The 23,683-nt window shown below is 41.6% G+C and overlaps 2 protein-coding genes across 2 annotated transcripts in view; one reads left to right on the top strand and one right to left on the bottom strand.

Annotated features, from left to right (window-relative positions):
- The window catches only part of AVEN (apoptosis and caspase activation inhibitor), a 177,706-nt gene extending 164,258 nt beyond the window's left edge, over positions 1-13,448 (bottom strand). The window contains exon 1 of the mRNA XM_032417230.1: positions 13,206-13,448. Within this exon, the coding sequence (XP_032273121.1) occupies positions 13,206-13,448 (243 nt within the window). The remainder of the gene's footprint in view (positions 1-13,205) is intronic.
- Positions 1-23,683, top strand: part of CHRM5 (cholinergic receptor muscarinic 5) — an 88,961-nt gene that overhangs the window by 52,535 nt on the left and 12,743 nt on the right. The gene's annotated exons all lie outside the window — the stretch shown is intronic.

The following is a 23,683-nucleotide window of genomic DNA, read 5'->3' as shown; positions in this document are numbered from 1 at the left end:
GGATGACACCTTCGGTTAAGCATACACCCCCTTGGTTTCAGCTCAGGTCATGATCTCAGGGTCATGAGATGGAGCCTGGCATCAGGCTCCTTGCTCAGTGGGGAGTCCGCTTGAGATCCTCTCTCCCCCTCCCTCCCCCCCCCCCCCCGCTCCAGCACTCTTTGTCTCTCTCTAAAATAAATAAATAAATCTTAAAAATGACAACAACAAAAACCCCACATAGTTTTAAAGGCTCTTTCTATAATGTACTTTCCTTACGAAGTTTATCCACAAGGAAATTAACATTGATTTTTAAATATTTGTAAGCAATCTAATTTATGTTTCCACCATCTCGTTAAAGCAAATAAAAAACCCACAATTTCCATTTATCAAAAGAAACACAATTAATAATAATAATTTAAAAATTCAGGCCAAAATATTCCAGAAAAGAGAACTGGTTGCCACAAACTGAATACAGTTAGCCATCATCAAAATGAAGGGCCTTTGTATCGTTACCGTTATGACCCTAAAATTTTACCCTTATGCTTAAAAATGTAAATGTCTCTAAATACTGGATACTTGTCTATGTTCCCCCAGGGTTTTAAAAGTGTTGCTATGATGCTAGTATCTTTTACCTAGAATGATGTGTGTAACAATTTAAAAATTATAAGAAAATCATAAGAAAACAAAATTTGAGCCACAAGAATGCTCAGGCCTGGGTTAGGTCCTGACCTAACTTTACAGCATAAAGGAACGTTAACAAAATGCTGGTGTGCTTTCATTCTTCCCTGCTAGGTTAAAAAAAGATTTCTCTAATCCCATTATTTTCTACATAAAATAAACACAGCACATTTTTACGAATAAATTATAGTTTAAATTTAATAAGTATGTTCTCTTGCCAACTCATCACTAACAGTTTAAGGAAAAAAAACATAAAATAAACACTAAAATTTCTTACAGAATCTGCCATTTCAAATATCATAATAAAAAATACAGAATTATATAATCAGCTTTAAAAATATTTAATAACTGACCCCAAAAAATGGCAAAGGTAAAAGTGGCAAGGAATCCGACGTATAGACAAGGTAAGAATAAACCTTGATTAATATATATAACAAATTGAGTATAACCAGATAAAAAGAGAACAAAATAGTGAAAAGGGGTTCTCTAGATAAAAGATCTCTCAAGGTGCCTGGCTCAGTCAATAGAGCATGTAACTCTTGAACTCAAGGCCAAGAGTTCAAGTGCCACACTGGGTGTAGAGATTACTTAAAAAAAAAAAAAAAATCTCTGGATACTATAAGTCCTGTTTTAAAATATCTGTTGTTTGCACTGAATTATAAAGTTTAATAGACTTAGAACTAGGAGAATATAAAATCCAATGTAAATTAATGTTTGTATATAAATCTGGCCCTTGGGTGAGCAATCTCTTTTTAGCTACTGAGCTTTCAACCATTAAAAGAAGAGTACTTCAAATAGTGTAACAAACACAAATGAAACATAAAGGGTTCTCCTGTCCTGAACTCCCAAAATGACACTGCCTAAAAACACACTCGCTCTAGCTTGCACCATTTACCCTCCAAATTACCTTCTCAATGCTATTAGTCATTCAACAAACATTTATGGAACTCTTTCTGAAAATCATAATGCTGTGTCATGTACAGGCCCTCAGGTAGCTTAAAATTAATGAAACAGACATACAAGAAGTAAATAATTAACTGTAATAAAATGAGGGATGAAAGTAAGTGCTATATGTTTCTGAAGTACCAACACTGCTAACTGAGGAAAACCAGAAGCTTCACAGAGAAAGGTGGCATTTGAACTGAGGGTTCAATAAAGGAGGAATAGGGTGCTGGGTGGCTCAGTTGGTTAAGCGACTGCCTTCGGCTCAGGTCATGATCCTGGAGTCCCAGGATCAAGTCCCGCATCAGGCTCCCTGCTCAGCGGGGGGTCTGCTTCTCCCTCTGACCCTCCCCCCTCTCATGTGCTCTCTCTCTCTCTCATATAAATAAAATCTTTAAAAAAATAAAATAAAGGAGGAATAAGATTTTGAAAAATGGAAAGTGTGAAAAATATAACAGTAGAATATGGATTACAAACTACAGAATTCTGGCTAATTTAAGCAGAAAAGGAATTTACTAAAGGAATTTCCTAATTCTAAAGTAGCTCCTAAAATTGATGAGAAATCTAGAGGCTGGAGGAAAACAAAGGCCAGGAAACAGGCTGTTGAGAACTCAGATACAGTAACGTAACAGAAATAGATGAGATACGATGCCATGGTAACTGCTTTGTCCCACATCTATAGGTCACTGCCTCAAGATTCAAAGCCTGATAAAGGACATTAATGAGTCAACTGGCAAAATCTCAATAAGGTTAGATAATAGTATTCTATCAATGTTAATTTCCTAATTGCAATCATTGTGCTACGATTGTATGAAATTTCCTTGCTTTTAGGAAATATGCACTGAAGCATTTAGGGGTAAAGGGGCATTATGTCAACTATTTACTCTTCAAGATTAAAAAAATCTTTAAGGGGTGCCTGGGTGGCTCAGTCAGGTAAGTGTCTGACTCTCAATCTCAGCTCAGGTCTTGAGCTCTGGGTCAAGAGTTCAAGCCTTGTGCTGAATAGTGCGTGTATATGTAGAGAGACAGAAATGGGAGGAGAGAGAGACAGGTATCAAGCCTATCTAAACTAAAGTGATCATCTTTCCCCACGAAACTTGTTTGTACTTCCCACAGTGCATGACAGCACACAATCTTATCACCCTATTATTTACATATACATCATATATAATAGTCCTTATGCATCATCTTGCCTGCTTGTCTCACCTTATTTTATAATCAAAGAATATTTGTAGAATCTTCTTTTCAAAGTAGAACATATTTGTTTGATCATACACGTTTAAAAATTTGAATTAAAAAAAGGTAAAGTTCCACATAATCCCTATATTTTCCCCATTCCAAACACAGTTAAGAGTTTGATATGTATTTATATCCTTTTAGGGTCCTAATACATGCAGGTATCATAATTTTTACATAAGCAAAATATTATCTTTTTTCCCTTAAAAGTCTTATCACAATATCTTTCCAGTTTTATATGGGAAAAAATGTATATCAAAATGTTAACAGTGATTATTTCTGGATGGTAATTTTATAGGTAATTTTTATTTTCTTCTTGGTATTTTTCTGTCATTAAACAGAATAGGTAAAACTTTTTGATTTAGGAGATACTTGTATCACTGATACAAAAGGGAAGGAAAGGAAACAGATTAATTATTTTGTCGGGGGGCAGAGGATGGAGAGAGAGAATCCCAAGCAGGCTCCACACACAATGCAGGGCTCAATCCTACAACCTTGAGATCATGACCTGAGCCAAAATCAAGAATCAGACACTTAACCAACTGAGCCACCCAGGCTCCCCAACAGATTAATTTTCACAACAGAGGAAGGCATGTTGAGAGAGGTCATACTTGAGATAAATTTGGAACTGAAGAAATTACATAATGAAGATCATGATGTAATATGTATCAAGCACATATAAGTGAATGTCACCCAGAATATAGTAAAAAATATAAAGTATAAATTAGGTGCTAACATCTTCATAAAATGATGTGTGTAACAATTTAAATTAACCAAAGATTTACAACAATCCAAGGAGTACCTTGAAATAATAATTATTCTCTGTCTGTAATTCTTCAACTCTAATAGAGGTCCCATTCTGCATGAAATCACTGTGGTGCCACCCACCAGAGTGGACACTAATCCTCAAGCTTTAACAGCACTTTTTTCTCCCCTCCCTGCCTGCCAGGAAGTCAACTGCAAAACAGATGAGGCACAAACCTGACCCCCCCTCCCACCAACTCTGTAAAAACCATCTCTTTTAGATCTATTTCCATCTTGTAAAATGAAAAATCAACTTGTCTACTTTATTTCTCCTTTCAGTGAATGTAAAATACGTGCTCTTAAAATAACATTTCCTGGTCACCTCTTAATTCAATGATTCTCTTGGCTGTAAAGAGGAGAAAAATATTTTTTTTAAAACAGGAATTGTTCGGGACGCCTGGGTGGCTCAGTCGGTTAAGCGGCTGCCTTCGGCCCGGGTCATGATCCCAGGGTCCTGGGATGGAGTCCCACATCGGGCTCCTTGCTGAGCGGGAAGTCTGCTCCCTCTCTCTCCCTCTGCTTGTGCTCTCTCAGTCAAATAAATAAATAAAAAAAAATCTTTAAAAAAAAACAGGAATTGTTCTACAAATTCATACTGGCATAGTAAAGAAGCAACAAACCAAAACACAACTTGGAAATGATGTGAAGATTTTTTTTTAAAGACTTTTATTATTTATTTATTTGAGAGAGAAAGTGAGAAACAGCATGAGAGGGAAGAGGGTCAGAGGGAGAAGCAGGCTCCCCACCAAGCCGGGAGCCCGATGTGGGACTCGATCCCAGGACTCCTGAGCCAAAGGCAGTCGCTTAACCAACTGAGCCACCCAGGCACCCCTGATGTGAAGATTAATAAGGGAAAATAGGAAGCCAACTTTGTCTTTCAAAAAAGATTCATTTGTCGTCAAGCTTTGCTCCCAGAAAACTCGTAACTTCTTTGGCAGGACTTGAAGTTTATGTATCTGCAATAGGGATTGAGCCTTTTTCAGTAAGACTAGGCTTTAATTAGCCCAAATATCAAAGACATGTTATTTTATTATCAGCCTTGTAGTGAAAGGAAAAAATGAGGGGGAAGAATCTCAGTCCTTAATATCATGAAGCCAGCTCCTGGGATATGACCTTTCGATCAACAATAGAACCACAGATTCCAAATCCACTATTTAAATGAAACCCACACTGCATTAATTAGACTTTGAGAATGAATACTCACTAAATACTTTAAATTTTCCCCAAATGTAGCTGTTAATGATCTTTTCAAGCCAGCGATTATAGAAACCTAAATAGGGTAACTAATTATTTCACAGAATACACATGCATTAACAAAATCTCTCAACACTAGTAACTTCCCACCGCTAAATACAGAAAGGGAGGAATCACAGTACTGATAACCCAAGAATATATATGAATTTTTGGTAACAGTTCTGTCATCTCAATTATGCTTTGCTTAGGTTAATATTAAAATGTTTGTTATCCTGGGGCACCTGGGTGGCTCAGTCGGTTAAGCGTCTGCCTTCGGCTCAGGTCATGATCCCAGGGTCCTGGGATCGAGCCCCGCATCGGGCTCCCTGCTCGGCGGGGAGCCTGCTTCTCCCTCTCTCTCTGCTGCTCCCCCTGCTTGTGCTCTATCCCTCTCTCTCTCTCAAATAAATAATAAAATCTTAAAAAAAATTTTTTTTAAATGTTTGCTATCCCTCAACACAAGTTTGACTTGGTACTAAGAAAGTATTGAGGGGTGCCTGGGTGCGTCAGTTGGTTAAAGCATCTGCCTTCAGATCCCAGGGTCATGGGATAGCGCCCTGCATCCGATCCTCCCTGCTCAGCAGGGAGTCTGCTCCTCTGCTCCTCCTCATGCTCACGCTCTCTCCCTCTCTCTCAAATAAATAAATAAAACTTAAAAAAAAAGAGAGAGAGAAGTACTGATCAGACATATTTGTATCAGTCCTTAATAGCAAGAGGACACAAAGGGAGGATTAAGTATATACAACAGGGATTTCATTCTATCAATCTCCTACATATTTTTTAATTTCCCTGCTGTTTGCCCATATCAATGACATGACATGGATGGTAGGGAACAGTATCCCTGGGAGTGCTGTTTTTACAGAAATTGTCTTTTAAACAATTTAAGGCTGATGGACAAATTGGTTGGTCAAATTCTAAAACAGCATCCTAGCAACATCAGGATAAAATTAAGCACATCGATTTGTGTTTCTTGTCAATGTCCTTTGGCACCCATTCAAAAGTGAAATATTTTCTTTTAATTTTTTATTTAAATTCAATTAGCCAACATAGTACATCATTAGTTTCAGATGTAGTGTTCAATAATTTCTCACTTGCGTATAACACCCAGTGCTCATTACAACTGCCCTCCTTTAGGTCCATCACCCAGTTACCCCATCCCCCCCACCTCCCCTCCAGCAACCCTCAGTTTCTTTCAAAAGTGAAATATTATCTATATCAATTACCTATGCACTGCCCCATGACACCTTTATAGAAAATTTTCAAACCAACAAAATTGTTGAGTATTTCCATCCAAAAGAAAAAAAAATTAACAGTATTAAACCATTTGCTCTTGGTACCTCAACACACACACGCGCACGTACTCACACATACACAAATGCCTTCTAATGAAAGAAAATGAAATTTCAAAACGAATGAATCCAATGCCCCAACAAGCTCATCAATCGTACCTATAAAAGAGAAATAATTATGTGTCAGTATGGTCTTTATTTCTCCCTTTGATATTTCAAAGTGCATCAGGAAACAGTGACATCTGAATAGAAAACACATTTTCAACCACTTAATTTCTTTTTTATAAAAGTCTAGAGGGGGGTGCCTGGGTGGCTCAGTCAGTTTAAGTGTCCAACTCTTGATCTCGGCTCAGGTCTTGATCTCACAGTCATGAGTTTGAGCCCCATGGTGGGCTCTACACTGGGCGTGGAGCCTACTTTAAAAAGAAAGTCTAGGGGCGCCTGGGTGGCTCAGTTGGTTAAGCAACTGCCTTTGGCTTGGGTCATGATCCTGGAGTCCCTGGATCGAGTCCCGCATCGGGCTCCCTGCTCGGCAGGGAGCCTGCTTCTCCCTCTGACCCTCCCCCCTCTCATGTGCTCTCTCTCATTCTCTCTCTCTCAAATAAATAAATAAAATCTTTAAAAAAAAAAAAAAAGTCTAGAGGGGTATCTGGCTGGCTCCGTCAGCAGATTTTAGGGTTGTGAGTTCAAGCCACATGTTGCAGGTAGAATTTACTTAAAAAAAAAAAAAAAGGTAAAACAAAACAAAAACATCTAGAAAGTCATGCTGTGTTGTGGGTAGGACCAAATAACCTATACAGCCTCTCTAAAGCTCACTTGCCCAGTACTATGGAAAATAATTACTACTTTTCCTAGAGAAAACAGGCTTAGTAACTAATTCCCCAGGAAACAGACCTGGTAGTCTTAAATTACGAGCTTGCCATTTCTCATCCTAGCATCAGTTAAAACAAAAATGGTGACACTGTTAAGAATGACAACAATCAGAAATCATATTCTGCAAGTGGTGCATAGCCCCCACACCAAAAAATAAATAAATAAATAAAACAAAACCAACTCTCTGGGTAAATACATGTAATAAACTATCTTCCTTAAAAAAAAAAAAAAATGGGGCGCCTGGGTGGCTCAGTCGGTTAAGCGTCTGCCTTTGGCTCAGGTCATGATCCCAGGGTCCTGGGATCGAGCCCCACATCGGGCTCCTTGCTCGGCAGGAAGCCTGCTTCTCCCTCTCCCGCTGCCCCTGCTTGTGTTCCCTCTCTGTCTCTCTGTCAAATAAATAAATAAAAATCTTAAAAAAAAAAAAAAAAAAAGTAAGTAATGTGATCTTAGTCAACAGGCCCAAAATGGAGTATACATATAGCTGGGGATTCATGAAGATTTCTCAAAAAATATATGAGCAAGGATTCTTAAGTCTCAGTTACTCAGTCAATGTCCAAACTCTTTCCCAAAAGCCGTCCTAGAAAGTACTTGAGGACCGGCAACCCCTTCTCCGCCATTCTCACTCTGACTGTGGTGCATTCCCTGAGCAAGCAAAGGGATAATTTTTTTAATATAGGTGTAGATGTTGAGAAAGTGTAACTCTAAAGACCGAGTAACAAGTCCTTTTGCGAGTCATGAAGTTTCCAATTCTTTGCTTTCAACAAAATTGAAGGAGGACCTAATCCGGTTGTCAGCTGACAGATCATTTAAAAAAATTTTATAATAATGATTTTGGTATATAATTAGAAAGGTATTCACAGAATTGAGTGACACATATGATGAAACTCCAACCATTACCATCTACTAATGTTTCTCAGTCCTTACACCTATAAAAATAAAAATTAGGAAGAGAATTGATTCTGAATCCTATCTCATTCAGGAATATGCAATATTCATCCATGGATACCTGCATAAATTCATTAGGGAAAATGAGATCCATTCACAATAAAATTTTACCTTTATGTGTAACAATTGCTAATTAAAATAAATTATATATTAATCAATGTAATCTTAATTCAACCGAAAAGAAAAAAATTTTACACCCAAGCCCTAAGGTTACAAGATATAAAAAAAAAAAAAATCAAAATTTGTTACCAGGAAGCAGAAGTGATTGCTAAAAAGTTTTCAGGTTTGAAAATATGTTACACTGGATAAAATTCTACAGAAGATGTGGAATTAAAACATGAAATAAAAAGAAGAAATAATATAAATTTTCTCACTGCAGAAGAGCTTATTAATGTGATTCTTAAATGGATGATGGTGAGTATCAAATCACTATAGTATTTAGACTCCATCCAGGTATAAGAATGATGTGACAGTTCTATTTAAAATGTCAAATATAGGGGCACCTGGGTGGCTCAGTCAGTTAAGTGTCTGCCTTCAGCTCAGGTCATGATCCCAGGGTCCTGGGATCGAGCCCTGCGTCGGGCTCCCTGCTCAGCGGGGAGTCTGCTTCTCCCTCTCCTCCCCACTCATGGTCTCTCTCTGAAATAAATAAATAAAATCTTAAAAAAAAGTCACTATGCACTTAATTAAAATGTCAAGTATACAATATGCTGGAAATTTTATGTTCAATTTTATGTACAAGTCATACATAATTTATCAAAAAAATTTTAAGCAGAATACTAGCAAAATGTATCAATAATGGAAATATGTAAGTGATATAATGGTCAGTGAGAAAAGCAGACCTCAAAACAGTATACATTAGCAAGGATAAAGATGCCAAAATAGTTTTTGAGGAGTGGTCTGCAGCAGCAGGGTAAAGGGCCAATTCCATGGATTACCAAGAACTAATCTTTTTTTTCTTCTTTTAAAGACTTTATTTTTAAGTCATCTCTACACCCAATCTGGGACTCAAATTTACAACCCCGAGATCGAGAACCGCATACTCTACCGATTGAACCAGCCAGGCGCCCTTTACCAAGAGCTAATCTTAAAGCAATTTTCTTTTAGGACACTTGAGCACGTTCAGTTGCTAACCAAATTTACTTCAGGCTTTCTGAAAAGGGGGAAATACAGCCTAGAGGCTGTCAAGTGTGAACTTTAATAGGTCCTCAATCTCTGTCTGGCTGACACAGTGAGGGGGACTCCTTTCAGCAACCATGAAGGAGCAAGCGCTTTAGAAACCTGCCAGCAACTTTGATTTGACATCTTTTCCTCTTCCAGGTTCACAGTAAGCTTGACCATCAAAGTTAGAGATTTCCCTTTTACTGAAATAGAGCAATGAAAATGTCAAGGGCATCTAGGATTAATTATTATTCAGGCAAAGGATTTATATTATTGTTTGCAAAGCAAAACTTTGGTCGGGAAAAAAAAAAATACCTCCAAGTTCTTACTAAAAGCAGCTGCCGTATAAACGTATAAACGTGGAGCAAGAAAGCAAAGATCTGCTCTCATCCACAATAACTGAATATGGTATCAGTACTACTTCAAATCCTTATTACCATTTTGGGACATCAGGAAAACAAAAGTGTGTGAAAGGATCACACAACAGTCCACCACACATCCATTTTCAAATCTCAAATCACTCCAGAGGCGGTTTAGGGAAATAGCTGAAAAAACAATTCTGGAATCAAAATGCCTGGGTTGAATCCAGGTTCTGCCATTTTCTGGTTGCGTGATAATGGATAAGTTACTTAACCTCTCCTAACTGTGAGTTATCTGTGCCTCAGTTTTCTCACCTCATGCTAAGTGCTCAGTAAATGTGAGGTACTAGGAGGAGGAAAAAAGAAAAAAACATTCCAAGGACTGCCATTAGGCCTTGATACCCTCTCTGTAGTAGCTCATCAAAAAGAAAAATTTAATACTAACAAATCCTAGCATTTTTTTTTTTTTTTAAAGATTTTATTTATTTATTTGACAGAGAGAGAGATAGCGAGAGCAGGAACACAAGCGGGGGAGTGGGAGAGGGAGAAGCAGGCTTCCCGCCGAACAGGGAGCCCGATGTGGGACTCGATCCCAGGACCCTGGGATCATGACCTGAGCTGAAGGCAGACGCTTAACGACTGAGCCACCCAGGCGCCCCCTAGCATTTTTTTTTTAAGTTAATGACTACATCCAGGGCAATACCAGGCTTCTAGTGGATATTCAATGAAGATAATTAGCCTTATGATATGCTTACCCAAACTCCATAAACTTAGGGTTCATGCCATCTACAGAGGGAATGATTTAAGTGCAAGAGACTAGCAGACACAACGTGCTCAGCAAAGTTCCCCTGGAGTACGACTTGTCTCGAAGTTGTTGAGTTTTATTTTGTCTTGATTTCCATGTATCAGCCACAGGTGTATAGTGATCCAAAGCAGAAAGCAAAAGGCGTAAATAGTATTAAATTCTGGAGTTAGGTAACTAACTGGTCTTTACTTGGCTAAACCTCTATTATGAATTGTTTTCTTTCTGATCATTTCAATTACTCACCATTTGGGGCACAAATGCAACATGGAACATGAGAATGAGGAGGCCTCAGGCAGGGCAATCAGTCTTGTCCCACTTAATCGTTAGGCACCAAGAATGGTATTCTTAGCAAGTCTAAAGATGACTGGTACTTCAGAATCTAAGAAGTGGAAGGAACTTAGAGGTCACAAACCAGACCAAAATGAAGGAGTAATCCTTCCAACGTCTCTTCATGCAGCTTGGACTGACAAGAGGAGGGCAGGGGTAACAGGTTGAAGCGCTGGTGGCCGCAGCTCTCTGTGATGACCCAAGCGCCGGGCCACACATTCACACACGCTAACACACCGAACCATGAAACTGGGAAGTGAAAAAAATCCCAAAAGAAAATATAAGATGGGATTTTTTTTTTTAAGGCTATCCCAAAAAGGGATAAAAGCCTAAGTGTTAATAGAATTGGTTACAATATCAGCATATCAAAAAACATATTATTTACTTTCTACACGATACACCACTGTTTTGGTCAATTGAGTTCCACAGAGATGAGTAAGATAGAAGCACCTTCATTCACTCAATTCAAGAAGTTAATGACACTTTTTATTAAAGGCCTATGTGCCGGACGCTTCAGTCAGTACCAAAGGTACAATTACTACAATTACTATCAAAACATGATCCATGAAGCCAGAGTGTCTACCTTGTTCTCAGTAAAGTGGTGACTGGTTCACAAAAATGTAAGCGATAAAACAGAGTTGAGTCAAAAGCAGCTTGGTATAAACCCCGGCTCTGACTCTAGTTATAAAAGCTTAGGCAAGTCAATTAACTGAGACAAACCACGAAAGACTCTGGACTCCGGGATACAAAATGAGGATTACAGAAGGGATGGGAGTTGGCGGGATGGGGTAACCAGGTGATGGGTATTAAGGAGGGCACGTGTTGTGATGAGCACTGGGTGTTATATGCAACTAATGAATCGCTGAACACATCAAAAACTAATGATGAGTATGTTGGCTAATTGAACATAATTTTTTTTAAAAATGAAAATTTTATATATAAAATAGATATAAAATGATGTTGTTATAAAGTTTAAATAACCTTAAGTTGTTTAAGAAGTAAAGTTGTAATCAAGTTATATATACATATATATGCAACATATACAATTGAACCCTGCATACCTCCCAGGATAGGGGTGCCATGGAAAAACCTATGTATAACTTTTGATTCCCTAAAAACTTAACAACTAATAACCTACTGTTGACCGGAAACCTTACCAATAACAGTCGATTAAGACATATTTTGTATGTTACATGTATTAGATACTGTATTCTTACAATAAAGTAAGCTAGAGAAAACATTAAGAAAATCATGAAGAGAAAATACATTAACAGTAACCAAAAAAAAAAAAAAATCCCCATATAAGTGGACCTGCAAACCCATCTTGTTTAAGAGTCAATTGTATAAAGTTGTTATAAGGATTATGTGTTACATAGTGTGCACTAGATTGATCTGAGTTTCCATCATTCCTGCTAAACTGAAACTAAGAATTTCTTCACAACACAATCAGATTTTACTTATTACCTACCTTAATCCTAACCAGGTTAAATACGTTACACTTAATTTTAAGTTTTCTAATTTTGTTTCAAGTAATTGTATTTCTGTATAAAATTACTATCTTTAGGGACACCTTACCTACTATGCGCTCAAGATACTCCAAACACTTCAGTAACAGGAAATTTTGCCTCAACCAAAATTTTTTTTAATCTATGAACGCGAGAATTCAAATAGATGACAGTTTTGTAGTACACATTTTAAAATAACAGAACAGCTCATAAAGAGACTGTACTGAAACCCCTTTAGCCGAAATCAATCGAGTAAGAGTTTGCCTATTATTCCCTACTCGAGCTGTAGGAAGTGTCCTATGAATGTGTGAATAAGGTCGATCACATTGCTATTAAAATTCATACCTGACTGCTGAAACATCTATTTCCAGATTGAAAATTTTTAAAAACGAAGGGCAGTGACTCCTGATTCCTATACATATATAATAAAAGAGAACCATGCTATTAAAAGAAAACGGTGCATCTGATCCCGCCCCGAAATACTATGGAGTCCAGTCCATGGGGGCATTCTTTCATTCAGTAAACCTTTATTATCCTATCATGTGCTAGGCCTTGCACAGTGAACACAACCCCCACCCCCACCCAAAAAAAAAAAAATCCCTTCCCTCCTAATAGGTATGCCTGCCGGTACTGTAAGGCTGCCCAAGTCTCAGCTCCTCCAAACCAAGCCCTGGCCACACCCCCACCCCATAAGGGTCAATCACACGGACACCCCACCCGAATTCAACGGGTGCGCTAGCCTTGCAGCCCTGATACACAGCCTCGGTCCCTGGTTTCTTAGCTATTCCGGGTCTCAACCCCTCCAGCAGCCTGCGGACCCCCGAGAGTCGCCACTCCCACCCCAGCTCCGGGTGGAGGTAGCCGGGGAGGTGGGGGGGGGGGTTCACCCCTAGAAGCGCCACGTGCACGCCCGGCGCGCGCCCCCGCCGCCCTCCGCTCGTCCCGCGCAGGCGCGGGAGCCGCCGCCGCCCGGCTCGCGCGCGCCCCCTTGCCTCGCGGCCCGCCCCTATCATCCCCGGTCCCACGCGATCACACCCCGACCCCACCGGCCGGCGCCTCTTACCGGCGCTCTGGCCCCGGCGCCCCGGCCTCCTGGCTCCCGGCGGCCGCCTCGCGGGGCGCCTCCTCCTCGGCCGCCGCGGCCGCCTCGGAAGCCCCGGCCGCGACCCCGGCGGCCGCCACTGTCCCCGCCGCCGCCACCTCTCGCCACTGCCCCTGCGGCTCCCGCCCGGTCGCGGTCTCCGCCGGGCCGGTCACGGCCGGGCCGGCGGCCGCGGCCGCCCCGAGCTCCTCGCTCCGCCTGCATCTGGCCGCCGCGGAGACGCCCTGGCCCCACCGGAAACGGGTGGCTTGGAGGAGCCGCGAGCGACGGGCCCCCGGTGGCGGCGAGCGCGGGGTGCGGGGCCGGGGATGGAAACCGGCCGCGGCGGGGGCGGGGCCCGGGGCCTGGCAGGTGGGGCCGGAACCGGGGCCCGGGGCAGGCTGGGGCTTCAGAGGAGAAGGCCCGACTTGGGAGAGGGAAGTGGGGGAAACGGTCGGTCTGGGGGAGGGCCGGTGGCTTAAGGATGGGTTATAAAGTAAAGGGGTGGGTTCAACCGTTTGTATAATAGGAGCTCGTTTTTGTTAAGAAAAATACGAATATGAATGTATTTGCATTAAAAAAAATCTAAAACGTATATACCAAAATGTAATCAGAGGTTAACTGTATGGTGAGACTCCCAGTGAGTTAATTTTTCCCTTTTTTCCCCATTTAATCTCCTGATTTTCAAGAATGAATGTGTATAATTATTAAAATTATTCTGAATTCAGGGATCAGGAGGAGGCGTGGAGGAAAAGGCGGGTGGGCCCCAGGTGAGAGGTGTGGCCCACAGCAAGCAACTGGGATAGCACAGGGCGAAAGTGGTAATGGACGGAAGGGCTCCCAAGTCCTGGAGAGAACTGTTGTAGAAATGACTACTTTAGCCCACACTTACTGAGCACGTGGGTGTTTAATTCTGTCAGCCCTGTTAGGTAGGTGCTGCTGTCATCCTTACTTTGCAGATGAGAAGCAGCCCTAGAGGTTAAACAACTTGCCTTATGTGGTGAACCCGCATTTTAAGTCAAGCGGGCTCACTCCAGTCTATTCTTGTGTGTGTGTGTCACTTATTTAGTAGAAGTTTTTGAAACTCATCATGATTTAATATTTTTTATTACTATGTAGTAGTCCATTTTTTAGTCCAGTCTATTCTTCTAACCAGGGGGAAGAAGGGCAATTGGTTATATGGATACATGGAAGCCATTTTTAACTTTGTATTACAGAAACCACATAAAATAAAAAACGGGGGCTAAAATTCCCATCATCCAATCAGCACAGCAAAGCAAGTGACTTTTCCCCCCTTCCCAGTCCTTTCTTATATCCATATATACTTAATACTGTTCACTGCTTCTAATTGTCTACTCTGTGTCAGGCACACTGCTTAGTCCTGGAGATTTAAAAAAAAAAAAAAAGCCACTCTCCCTGCCTTCAAGTAGCTCACTTCCCACTTTCCCTAAGGAGGATAACCTTGTAAATAGATGATTGCACTAGTGTGCTGAGTGCAGTGAATGATTCAAGGTGAAGGCCCAAAGGAAGAAAAAAAAACCCATGCCTAATGAGTAGCCCAAGGCCTTGTGAGAAATAGACCCTTGAGCCAAGGCCTAATGGTTAAGCAGGAGTTTGCCTGGCTAATAAGTGGGATATGGGAGCTTTCTAGACAGGGAACCACTGAAGGATTATAAACTGGAGAGAAACAATCTTAAACATAGTGACTCAGGGGCGCCTGGGTGGCTCAGATGGTTAAGCGTCTGCCTTCGGCTCAGGTCATGATCCAGGGTCCTGGGATCGAGTCCTGCATCGGGCTCCCTGCTCAGTGGGGAGCCTGCTTCTCCCTCTCCCGCTGCCTCTCTCCCTGCTTATGCTCTCTCTCTGTATCTCTCTGTCTCAAGTGAATAAATTTAAAAAAAAAACAAAAAAAACAAAAAAAAACATAGTGACTCAGAGCATGGTTCTGAGTACTTCCTATATAACACTTCATTTAAACCTCACAGCAGCCTTATGAGGTTATACTAGTTTCAGCCCTGTTTTACAGATGAAAGATCTAACAAAAGAACTTCCACGATCACACAGCTAGGAAGTAATTGGATTGGAACCTTGGGCAGTCTGGCTTCAGAGTCTATGCCGTTAACCACTACACTCAGAAAAATCATTCTATAGAGGAGAATTAGAATCCTAGGCAGAGCCATTAGGAAACTACTTAATAGCCCCAGCCACAAATGATTAGGGCCTAAATGAAGTTGAGAGCCAAAGAGGCAAATAATGGGAGAATTGATAGGACCTCATGATCAGTTAGTTGTAAGTGGGGTGGGCAGGTGGTGAGAAGTTAGAGGTCATGCCCAGGTTTCTTGCTTGATGGTAGTTAATGATGCCACTGGTCAAGAGAGGGAATACAGTGTTGGGGGACATGTGTCAGGGAAGGTTGTCAGTGTAACAGTATTTTTTAACATTGTATATTGTTCTGTGTTACTTCATTGTCTTAATAATGAACATTTTTGTCAGTGGACACTATTAATTCTTGCACAGTACATCAAATTTTTCTTTTCCCTCTCCACTGATCCCCAGCCTTTCCCTTTGTTTTATTCCTCCACACCCTATTTTTCTCATTTTTTTCCCATGTCTATACTTGTCAAATTAAGACTGTCAGTAGCACCCAGGATTAAGTTATTCATCCCCATGCTCAACTTTCAAATGTAATAATCCACCTCTAGATAAACACTAAACAGGAAGATGAGAATAGTAACAACAAATGTATCATTTTCCCTGTGCACCATAAAGAAGCTAAGAGGAGATACAGACAGATAAGAAAGGCATTTTTAAGAATTCATTGGACAGGGTGCCTGGATGGCTCAGTCAGTTAAGTGTCTGCCTTTGACTCAGGTCACAATTCCCAGGGCCCTAGGATGGAGTCCTGAGCTCCTTGCTCAGTGGGGAGTCTGCTTCTCCCTCTGCCCCTCCCCCCTGCTTGTGCACGCCCTCTCTCTCTCTTTCTCTCTCTCTCTCCCTCTTGTGCTCTCTCAAATCAAATATTAAAAAAAAAATACATTGGACAACCTGGAACTCCATCCCCTGTGTGGCCAGGAACCATAATATTTTGGTACATTATCTCTTCCTAATTCTACATTAAGTGACATAAAGTTGGTACTTGAAATGGGTCACAGTAGGAATTTTTACACCACAGAAATTGGTAAATTTTTGCAAATCAGGGCTTTGTTGGAGGTGAGGGTGGAACCAGTTGTAAAATATTTACCAGCATACCACCATAATTTGGGCTCTCACCATGATGAAGATCCACATATTAATCTCACACCAGACAGCATAGATAAAGGTTTCAACCTTGGCCCATTTAGGGCTGGGTAATCTTTGTGGTGGTGGCTTGTCCTGTGCATTGTAGAATGTTTAACAGCATCCCTGGCCTCTATCCACTAGTTGCTACCCTCTAGCCCCACCTCCTCCCCCCAGTCGTGACAACCAAAAATGTCTCCAGTTTTTGCCAAGTGTCCCCTGATGGGCAAAATCATCCTGGATGAGAACCGCCAGCAAAAAGTGATTTAACTATATAACTATCCCACAAAAAGCCTCCAAAATTATGATTGAAAAGATGGACTTGTTTGTGGACAGTAAGAGCTAGCATTTATTTAACACTTACTTTGTGCCTGGCACTATTCCAAGCACTCTAAATGTACTAACTTTCAATCTTCAGACTATTCCTATAAGGTAAATACTAGTATTCCTATTTTATGGATAAGAAAACTGAGTCACAGAGGAGTTAAATAATTTGCTCCAACTAATAAGTGACAGAGTGGGATTCATACCCATTCAGTCTGGTTTCAGAGTCTGTGTTCTTTTTTTTTTTTTTTAAAGATTTTATTTGACAGAGAGAGACACAGCGAGAGAGGGAACACAAGCAGGGGGAGTGGGAGAGGGAGAAGCAGGCTTCCTGCTGAGCAGGGAGCCCGATGTGGGGCTCGATCCCAGGACCCTGGGATCATGACCTGAGCCGAAGGCAGACGCTTAACGACTGAGCCACCCAGGCGCCCCCAGAGTCTGTGTTCTTAAGTCTATGCTGCAGACGCCACCAGATATCCAGGGACTATATTAGTCTCCCCTTCGCCATCTGTCCATTTAAGATTTTCTTCAAATCAGCCAGGAGCGTTTAGGCATGGAGAATTCTGAGATCCCCCTGCTAACACTTCCTAACTGGAAGGACATCTTTAGCTGAAGTTCTTTTAATCAAGATGTTGAGTATGCTTTCCTCTTTGATTCTGATTCACTTGGAAAAGGAATCTATCATCAAGGATAAAAATGGCACTCTTGCATTGCAAGAAACCAGAGGTCTTTTGATTTTATAAATAACAAAGGGAAGGAAGATTTTCTGCTACTGCTTTAACTTGATAGTCCTGATTTTAAACATATGCCATTGCATGAATAAAAAATTTTGTTTCCCTTAGGTAATATTCATGAGCCATCAAAAAGAAAGTGCTGAATTACATAGGTAGCTCCTTTAGAAAATAAACTGGACTTTTTGCATATTTTTAAATATATATAACTTGATTTATTTAAAGTTAAAAAAAAAAATGAGGCAGCTAATTCCTTAAGGCAGTAGTTCTCAAAATGTGGACCAGCAGCATAGCAGCACCTGGGGACTTGTAAGAAAAGCACGTTCTCAGGCCTCACCCCAAATCAGAAACTGGGGATGAGGCCCAGCAATCAGTGGTTCACAACCATACCCCCATCAAGTGGTTCCAGATGCATGCTCAAATTTGAGAACCACTGAATCAAGGTAGTATTTGAGCCTTCAAACATCATAATTCCAGGAAACCTCATAATTCCTAGCCCGACACCATAGAGCTTACAAGCTCTCACTGTTTGATGAAAGTGGATGTTATGATAGGACATAAAAATAAAAAAGTAATCAAAAACTAATTAAAAAGCATCGTCCCTTTGCAAATAAATTTTCATGGAACAAAGGCATCTTCCTGATTCTTCTCTTCATAGGCAGATTTTCTACAGTTTTGTGGATTTCTGATGCTTAGTATATAAACAGCACAAACTGGGAAACATCGATAAGGGCTCTCACAAGAGGCCTTTGTATTTCTCAGGTGTTTTTGAACAGCCACAGCCCCTGTGGAGGGGTGCTGGAGCTGCAGGGGGAGGGCCTTTGGCAGGAGCTCTCCTTTCAGGCCAGAATCCCCAGCCTCTAACCTGCTGAGGACATGGGCGAGTGAGCCGCCTGCCAGGTCACAATAGTGTCCCGGTCCCTAGAGCTGGAGTCAGGAAACCCCCGAAAATGAACGGGGCAAACTCCCCCAACATGGAGAATTCATGACTCGGCCCCTCCTTCTCTCTCTCTCTCTCCCTCTATCCCCACTCTCAGCTGCTGACCTTGCTTTCCATTTCACAGAGAAAGGGAAGCAATCAGAATAGAATTTCCACCAGGCCATTACTCACAGCCTCTCTGTATCAGCGCCCCTCTACCCTGCTGTGCCCTCTCCTATTACTACAAAGAGGTCTCGGCGCCCATGCCAGCCCCCTGCCTCTATTGTTGCATGAGGTCCTATCCCTGCTCACCTGCTGGAGGGCATCTCTCCCGCAACTGCCCCCTCTCTTCCTACACATCAGTTTTTACCTGCTAACGGATCATTCCCATGAGCATTCAAACATGCTAGACTGCTGCCTGTCTTAAAAAACAAAACAGGGGCGCCTGGGTGGCTCGGTCGTTAAGCGACTGCCTTCGGCTCAGGTCATGATCCCAGGGTCCTGGGATCGAGCCCCACATCAGGCTTGCTGCTCAGCGGGAAGCCTGCTTCTCCCTCTCCCACTCCCCCTGCTTGTGTTCCCTCTCTGGCTGGCTTTCTCTCTGTCAAATAAATAAAATCTTTAAAAAAATAAAATAAAATAAAAAATAAATAAATAAAAAACAAAACAAAACAAAGCTCCTGGCCCCACATCCTAATCCAGTTTCTGCTGCATTTCTGGACTCCCTTCCATAGCAGAGCTCCTCAGAAGAGTCATCGATAGCGCTGTCTCCACTCTCCTCCAGTCAGTCTCTGAGCCACTCCACAAGCCTTGCCCACTAGCACCTCACCAAAGGACCTCTCGAGGTCTCTGTGATCTCATGTAACTAAGTCCAGTAGTCAGGCCCCTACCCAGGCTTCCTTGTGGTATCCGCCTCACTTGATACAATTCATCCTCCCTCCTCCTGGACGCGCTGTCTTGCCGCTGCTTCCAGAACAACACGCTATCCTCAGCATTCAAACACAGATACATACACCACGCCTTTAAGTCTGTTGGGAAGCCTTGGACAATACAGCCGGGAGCTCCTGGACTTCCCGATTCTCACATAAACCCGTTTGGGCAGTACCTGCCTGCCTTTGTCATGTCACGGCACACAAAGGAACTGAAATTTGCCCAGCACTCTGGGGTAACCAGACAAGACTGATCCCAGCTGGAGGAGGCCCTCCTGGGCACCTCCAAGGCCTGATGCGGCACAGTGCGTGCACGGAATGGCTCCAGCTTATGCCTTCATGTAACACAATCCCACCTGTTTTCCTGTCCTACAGGAAAAATACAGTCATTTGATGTCCTGGGTGATAGACTTCTGTTTTGTTTTGTTTTGTTTAAGATTTTATTTATTTATTTGACAGAGAGAGATAGCGAGAGAGGGAACACAAGCAGGGGGAGTGGGAGAGGAAGAAGCAGGCTTCCAGCTGAGCAGGGAACCCGATGCGGGACTCGATCCCAGGACCCTGGGACCATGACCTGAGCCGAAGGCAGACACTTAACGACTGAGCCACCCAGGCACCCCTGGGTGATAGACTTCTGTCCATAAATGTGCTACAAAGGCCCAACGTAATTCTTCTACCCTCTTTTTCTTAGAACTGTCAAAGTCTAACTCCCTCACTTCAACGACTATTGTATATATCTTTTATATGCCCCATGAAATCTAGCACAGTAGTACACACAGAATATGTTTTTAAAAACTTGCATTATCAATAATATTGTAATAACTTTGTATGGTGACAGATTGGAACTACACTTACTACGGTGAGCATCTCAGAAAGTATAGAACTGTCAGATCACTATGTTGTACACCCAAAACCAGTATATTACATATCACCTATACTTCAGTTAAAAATAATACATACATGTTAGAAATTTTAAAAGAGGGGCGCCTGGGTGGCTCAACTGGTTAAGCAACTGCCTTCGGCTCAGGTCATGATCCTGGAGTCCTGGGATCGAGTCCCACATCGGGCTCCCTGCTCAGCAGGGAGTCTGCTTCTCCCTCTGATCCTCCCCCTCTCATGCTCTCTGTCTCCCATTCTCTCTCTCAGATAAATAAATAAAATCTTAAAAAAAAAAAAAAAGAAATTTTAAAAGAGCATGCATTACCTTAAAATTCTGATCCAGATATTATTGCTTCAGTGACACTAAGAAGTCATTTCTTAATCACCATGTATCTTTGGACAGAGTTCTAGCAATCAAAAGAAATAGATAGACCTACTTTAAAATACAAACAAAAAAGGCAAATTCAGAACCTCTTTTACTCACACATTCCATCACTGGAAGTTCTTCCTGATATCTAACCCAATGCCACCAAGTGTGTTTAAGCTTACTTTCTCCTGATTTATCCTTGAAAAGGAAGGGGGGAGGAAGATGAGCAGCTCATGAATACTCTACGTAACAACATGAGCTGGTTATGATGATGTCCTGGTATCATTGGATTGTAGACGCTATTAAAGTTTCCACTATGGTTGCTATAGAAACAGTGAAGCGTGATTCAGGCATAAAGCCTCTCATAGAAAAGGTATTTCAGAAAAGCAAGGTCTAAGCTCATCTCCTGCAAAACCTCAAAAGTCATCAAGGCTACTCCACAAAGAAAAGAATTCATCTGATACACAGTGTTACCTTTTTTGTTTTTTGCGTTGGTTTGCTTCCTTTGTATAATTTATTGGCAAGAAAGAAGCAAGAAGCAATCTGCCAGAGTTGGGAACAAGGACAATTTTATTGTTCTAGGATTCGTCTTCTGTTTGGTGGTGGAAAATAAACCAGGGGTGATTGTTTGCTCTCTGCTGATGCTGGGCACCCTAGAAATAAACATACTCTCTACAAAGAGAACTTTTATTTATTTCTAAAGATTTTATTTACTTGAGAGAGAGAGAGTGCACACACACATGTGGGGGGAGGGGCAGAGGGAGAGGGAGAGAGAATCTCAAGCAAACTCTTCACTGAGTGGGGAGCCCAATGCAAGGCTCCATCTCACGACCAGGAGATCATGACCTGAGTTGAAATCAAGAGTCAGATGCTCAGCTGACTGAGCCACGCAGGTGCCCCAAGGAGTAACTCTTAACTGGTTTTTGGGGTTGTGGAGGGAAATAAAATATAAATAAATGGTTACCTGGGGAGTGAGAATTCATGAGTTCTTATTTGGTTACTCAAACTTTAAAAGTTTCCATTTTCCAGAGTGAAAGCGTCTGCCTTCAGCTCAGGTCATGATCCCAGGGTCCTGGGATCGAACCCCGCATTGGGCTCCCTGCTCAGCAGGGAGCCTGCTTCTCCCTCTCCTTCCACCCCTCCCCACTGCTTGTGCTCTCTCTCCCTCTCTTTCTCTCTCTCTTAAATAAATAAATAAAATCTTAAAAAAAAATAGAATAAAATCAATCATTAAAAAAAAAGTTACTCCTCCATAAACATAATCTTTTTTTTTTTTTTAAAGATTTTATTTATTTATCTGAGAGAGAGAATGGGAGACAGAGAGCATGAGAGGGGGAGGATCAGAGGGAGAAGCAGACTCCCCGCTGAGCGGGGAGCCCGATGTGGGACTCGATCCCGGGACTCCAGGATCATGACCTGAGCCGAAGGCAGTTGCTTAACCAACTGAGACACCCAGGCGCCCCCATAAACATAATCTTTTACTCAAAAACCTTTTAGTGGTTCAAAAGTTTATTGTGGAAGACTATTACGCCTGAAACTCAGTTTTCACACTCAACTATCATCCACACACAAAAAATCAGTCCTTCAGTCATGGAACCTACCTCATGTCCCATATGCCATTTTGACTGTGATAAGATCGATCCATTCCCACCAGCTTAGGAATCAGGAAAAAATCACCCTCTCAAACATGAGGCAGGGGAAAAAATGGAAAGAATAGAAAGAAGCAAATCTGGAAAGGAAGTATGTATCAAGTTCAAACAGGAAAAAATAAAAACTCAAATGTCCTCGAAGGCAGAGGGCAATCCAAATGTTATTGCACTCTTCAGTTGGAAAATTCCAATTTTAACAGCACTGTTATAAGCTACAGTTCCCCTTTTCTAGGCAGTTCAGAAATTATCCTCAGTCTTGCTATTTAAAGTATAGTTCATGGGTTAGCAGCATAGAGAGAGTCCTCAGGAGTTTTTAAGAAGGGTGGGATTGCAAGCTCCACCCTTCTGCAGCTTCACTAAATCCTCCAGGTAATTCATAATAAGCATGCTACATTTTGAGAAGCACTGATTCTAGTCCTGGAGATTTTTTCATGTCCAACGTCCTCCCAGGTGACACCAACACTGGCCATCTATCGAATGCACCTTGAGTTGCGAGGATCTAGAGAGGTCACTGGTTTTCCATCCTGGCTGCAGGGGAGAATCACCTCAGGAACTTCAAAACGACATGATGCCCAAGTCTCTGCCACATAGACTCTTGTTAATACCTGGGGTGAGACCTCCACATCAGTATTTTTCAAAAGCTCCCAGGTGGTTCTAATGAGCTGCCTGTGACGAGATCCATTTACCTAGACTAACCCTTCATTTTATAATAATTAAAACCCCAAACTGACACCAGAATAGGGCTTGGTGGTTTCCCTATACTACCTCATTTGGAGGTCCTCAAAACGTATCTGTAAGGCGGGGAGAGCGGATGTTTTTATACTCGCTTAACAGTTGAGAAAACCAAGGGCTCAAAGTTGGCTGAGAGCTGATTCCGTTACACTAACTGCCAGAGCAGGCAACTCACTGCTGTTTCTCTGGCTGTGAATAAGAGGAAAGTTGAGATCTAAAATTCATACACCGTCCAATATTTGCCATTGCAAGTCTATAGGTAAAGCTTGAAAGCATTTTACAGGGTAAATCATTAGTTCCAATCTCTTAATTTTATATGTGGGGAAACTGAGACCCAGAGATTTGTGTCAAATCACAAGATTTTAGCTGAAATGTGAACTCAGATCTCCATACTCCTGGTTCAGTGTGTTTCCCACTAAACTGCATTTCCCAAGTGTGATCGACAGATGCCACAGGATACAAACAGATGTTTCTCGGAAAAAGCTTATGCGCTAAGCCACCTCTATGTTAAACCAAATTAAATAGTGTCCTTCACCTCAGGACCTCTCAGCCTTCTCTAAGCTCATGTGTCTTCTGGATCTCTGAGAGCTTTATATAATAGATGGTATTTTCTCAACTTCTTTTGACTATGGGACCATTTTATTTTTCAGTCAA

The sequence above is a fragment of the Phoca vitulina genome, unplaced genomic scaffold, assembly GCF_004348235.1.
Source record: "Phoca vitulina isolate PV1807 unplaced genomic scaffold, GSC_HSeal_1.0 scaffold20, whole genome shotgun sequence".
NCBI classification, from domain to species: Eukaryota; Metazoa; Chordata; class Mammalia; order Carnivora; family Phocidae; genus Phoca; species Phoca vitulina.
This window is presented reverse-complemented; position numbering and strand designations above follow the sequence as displayed.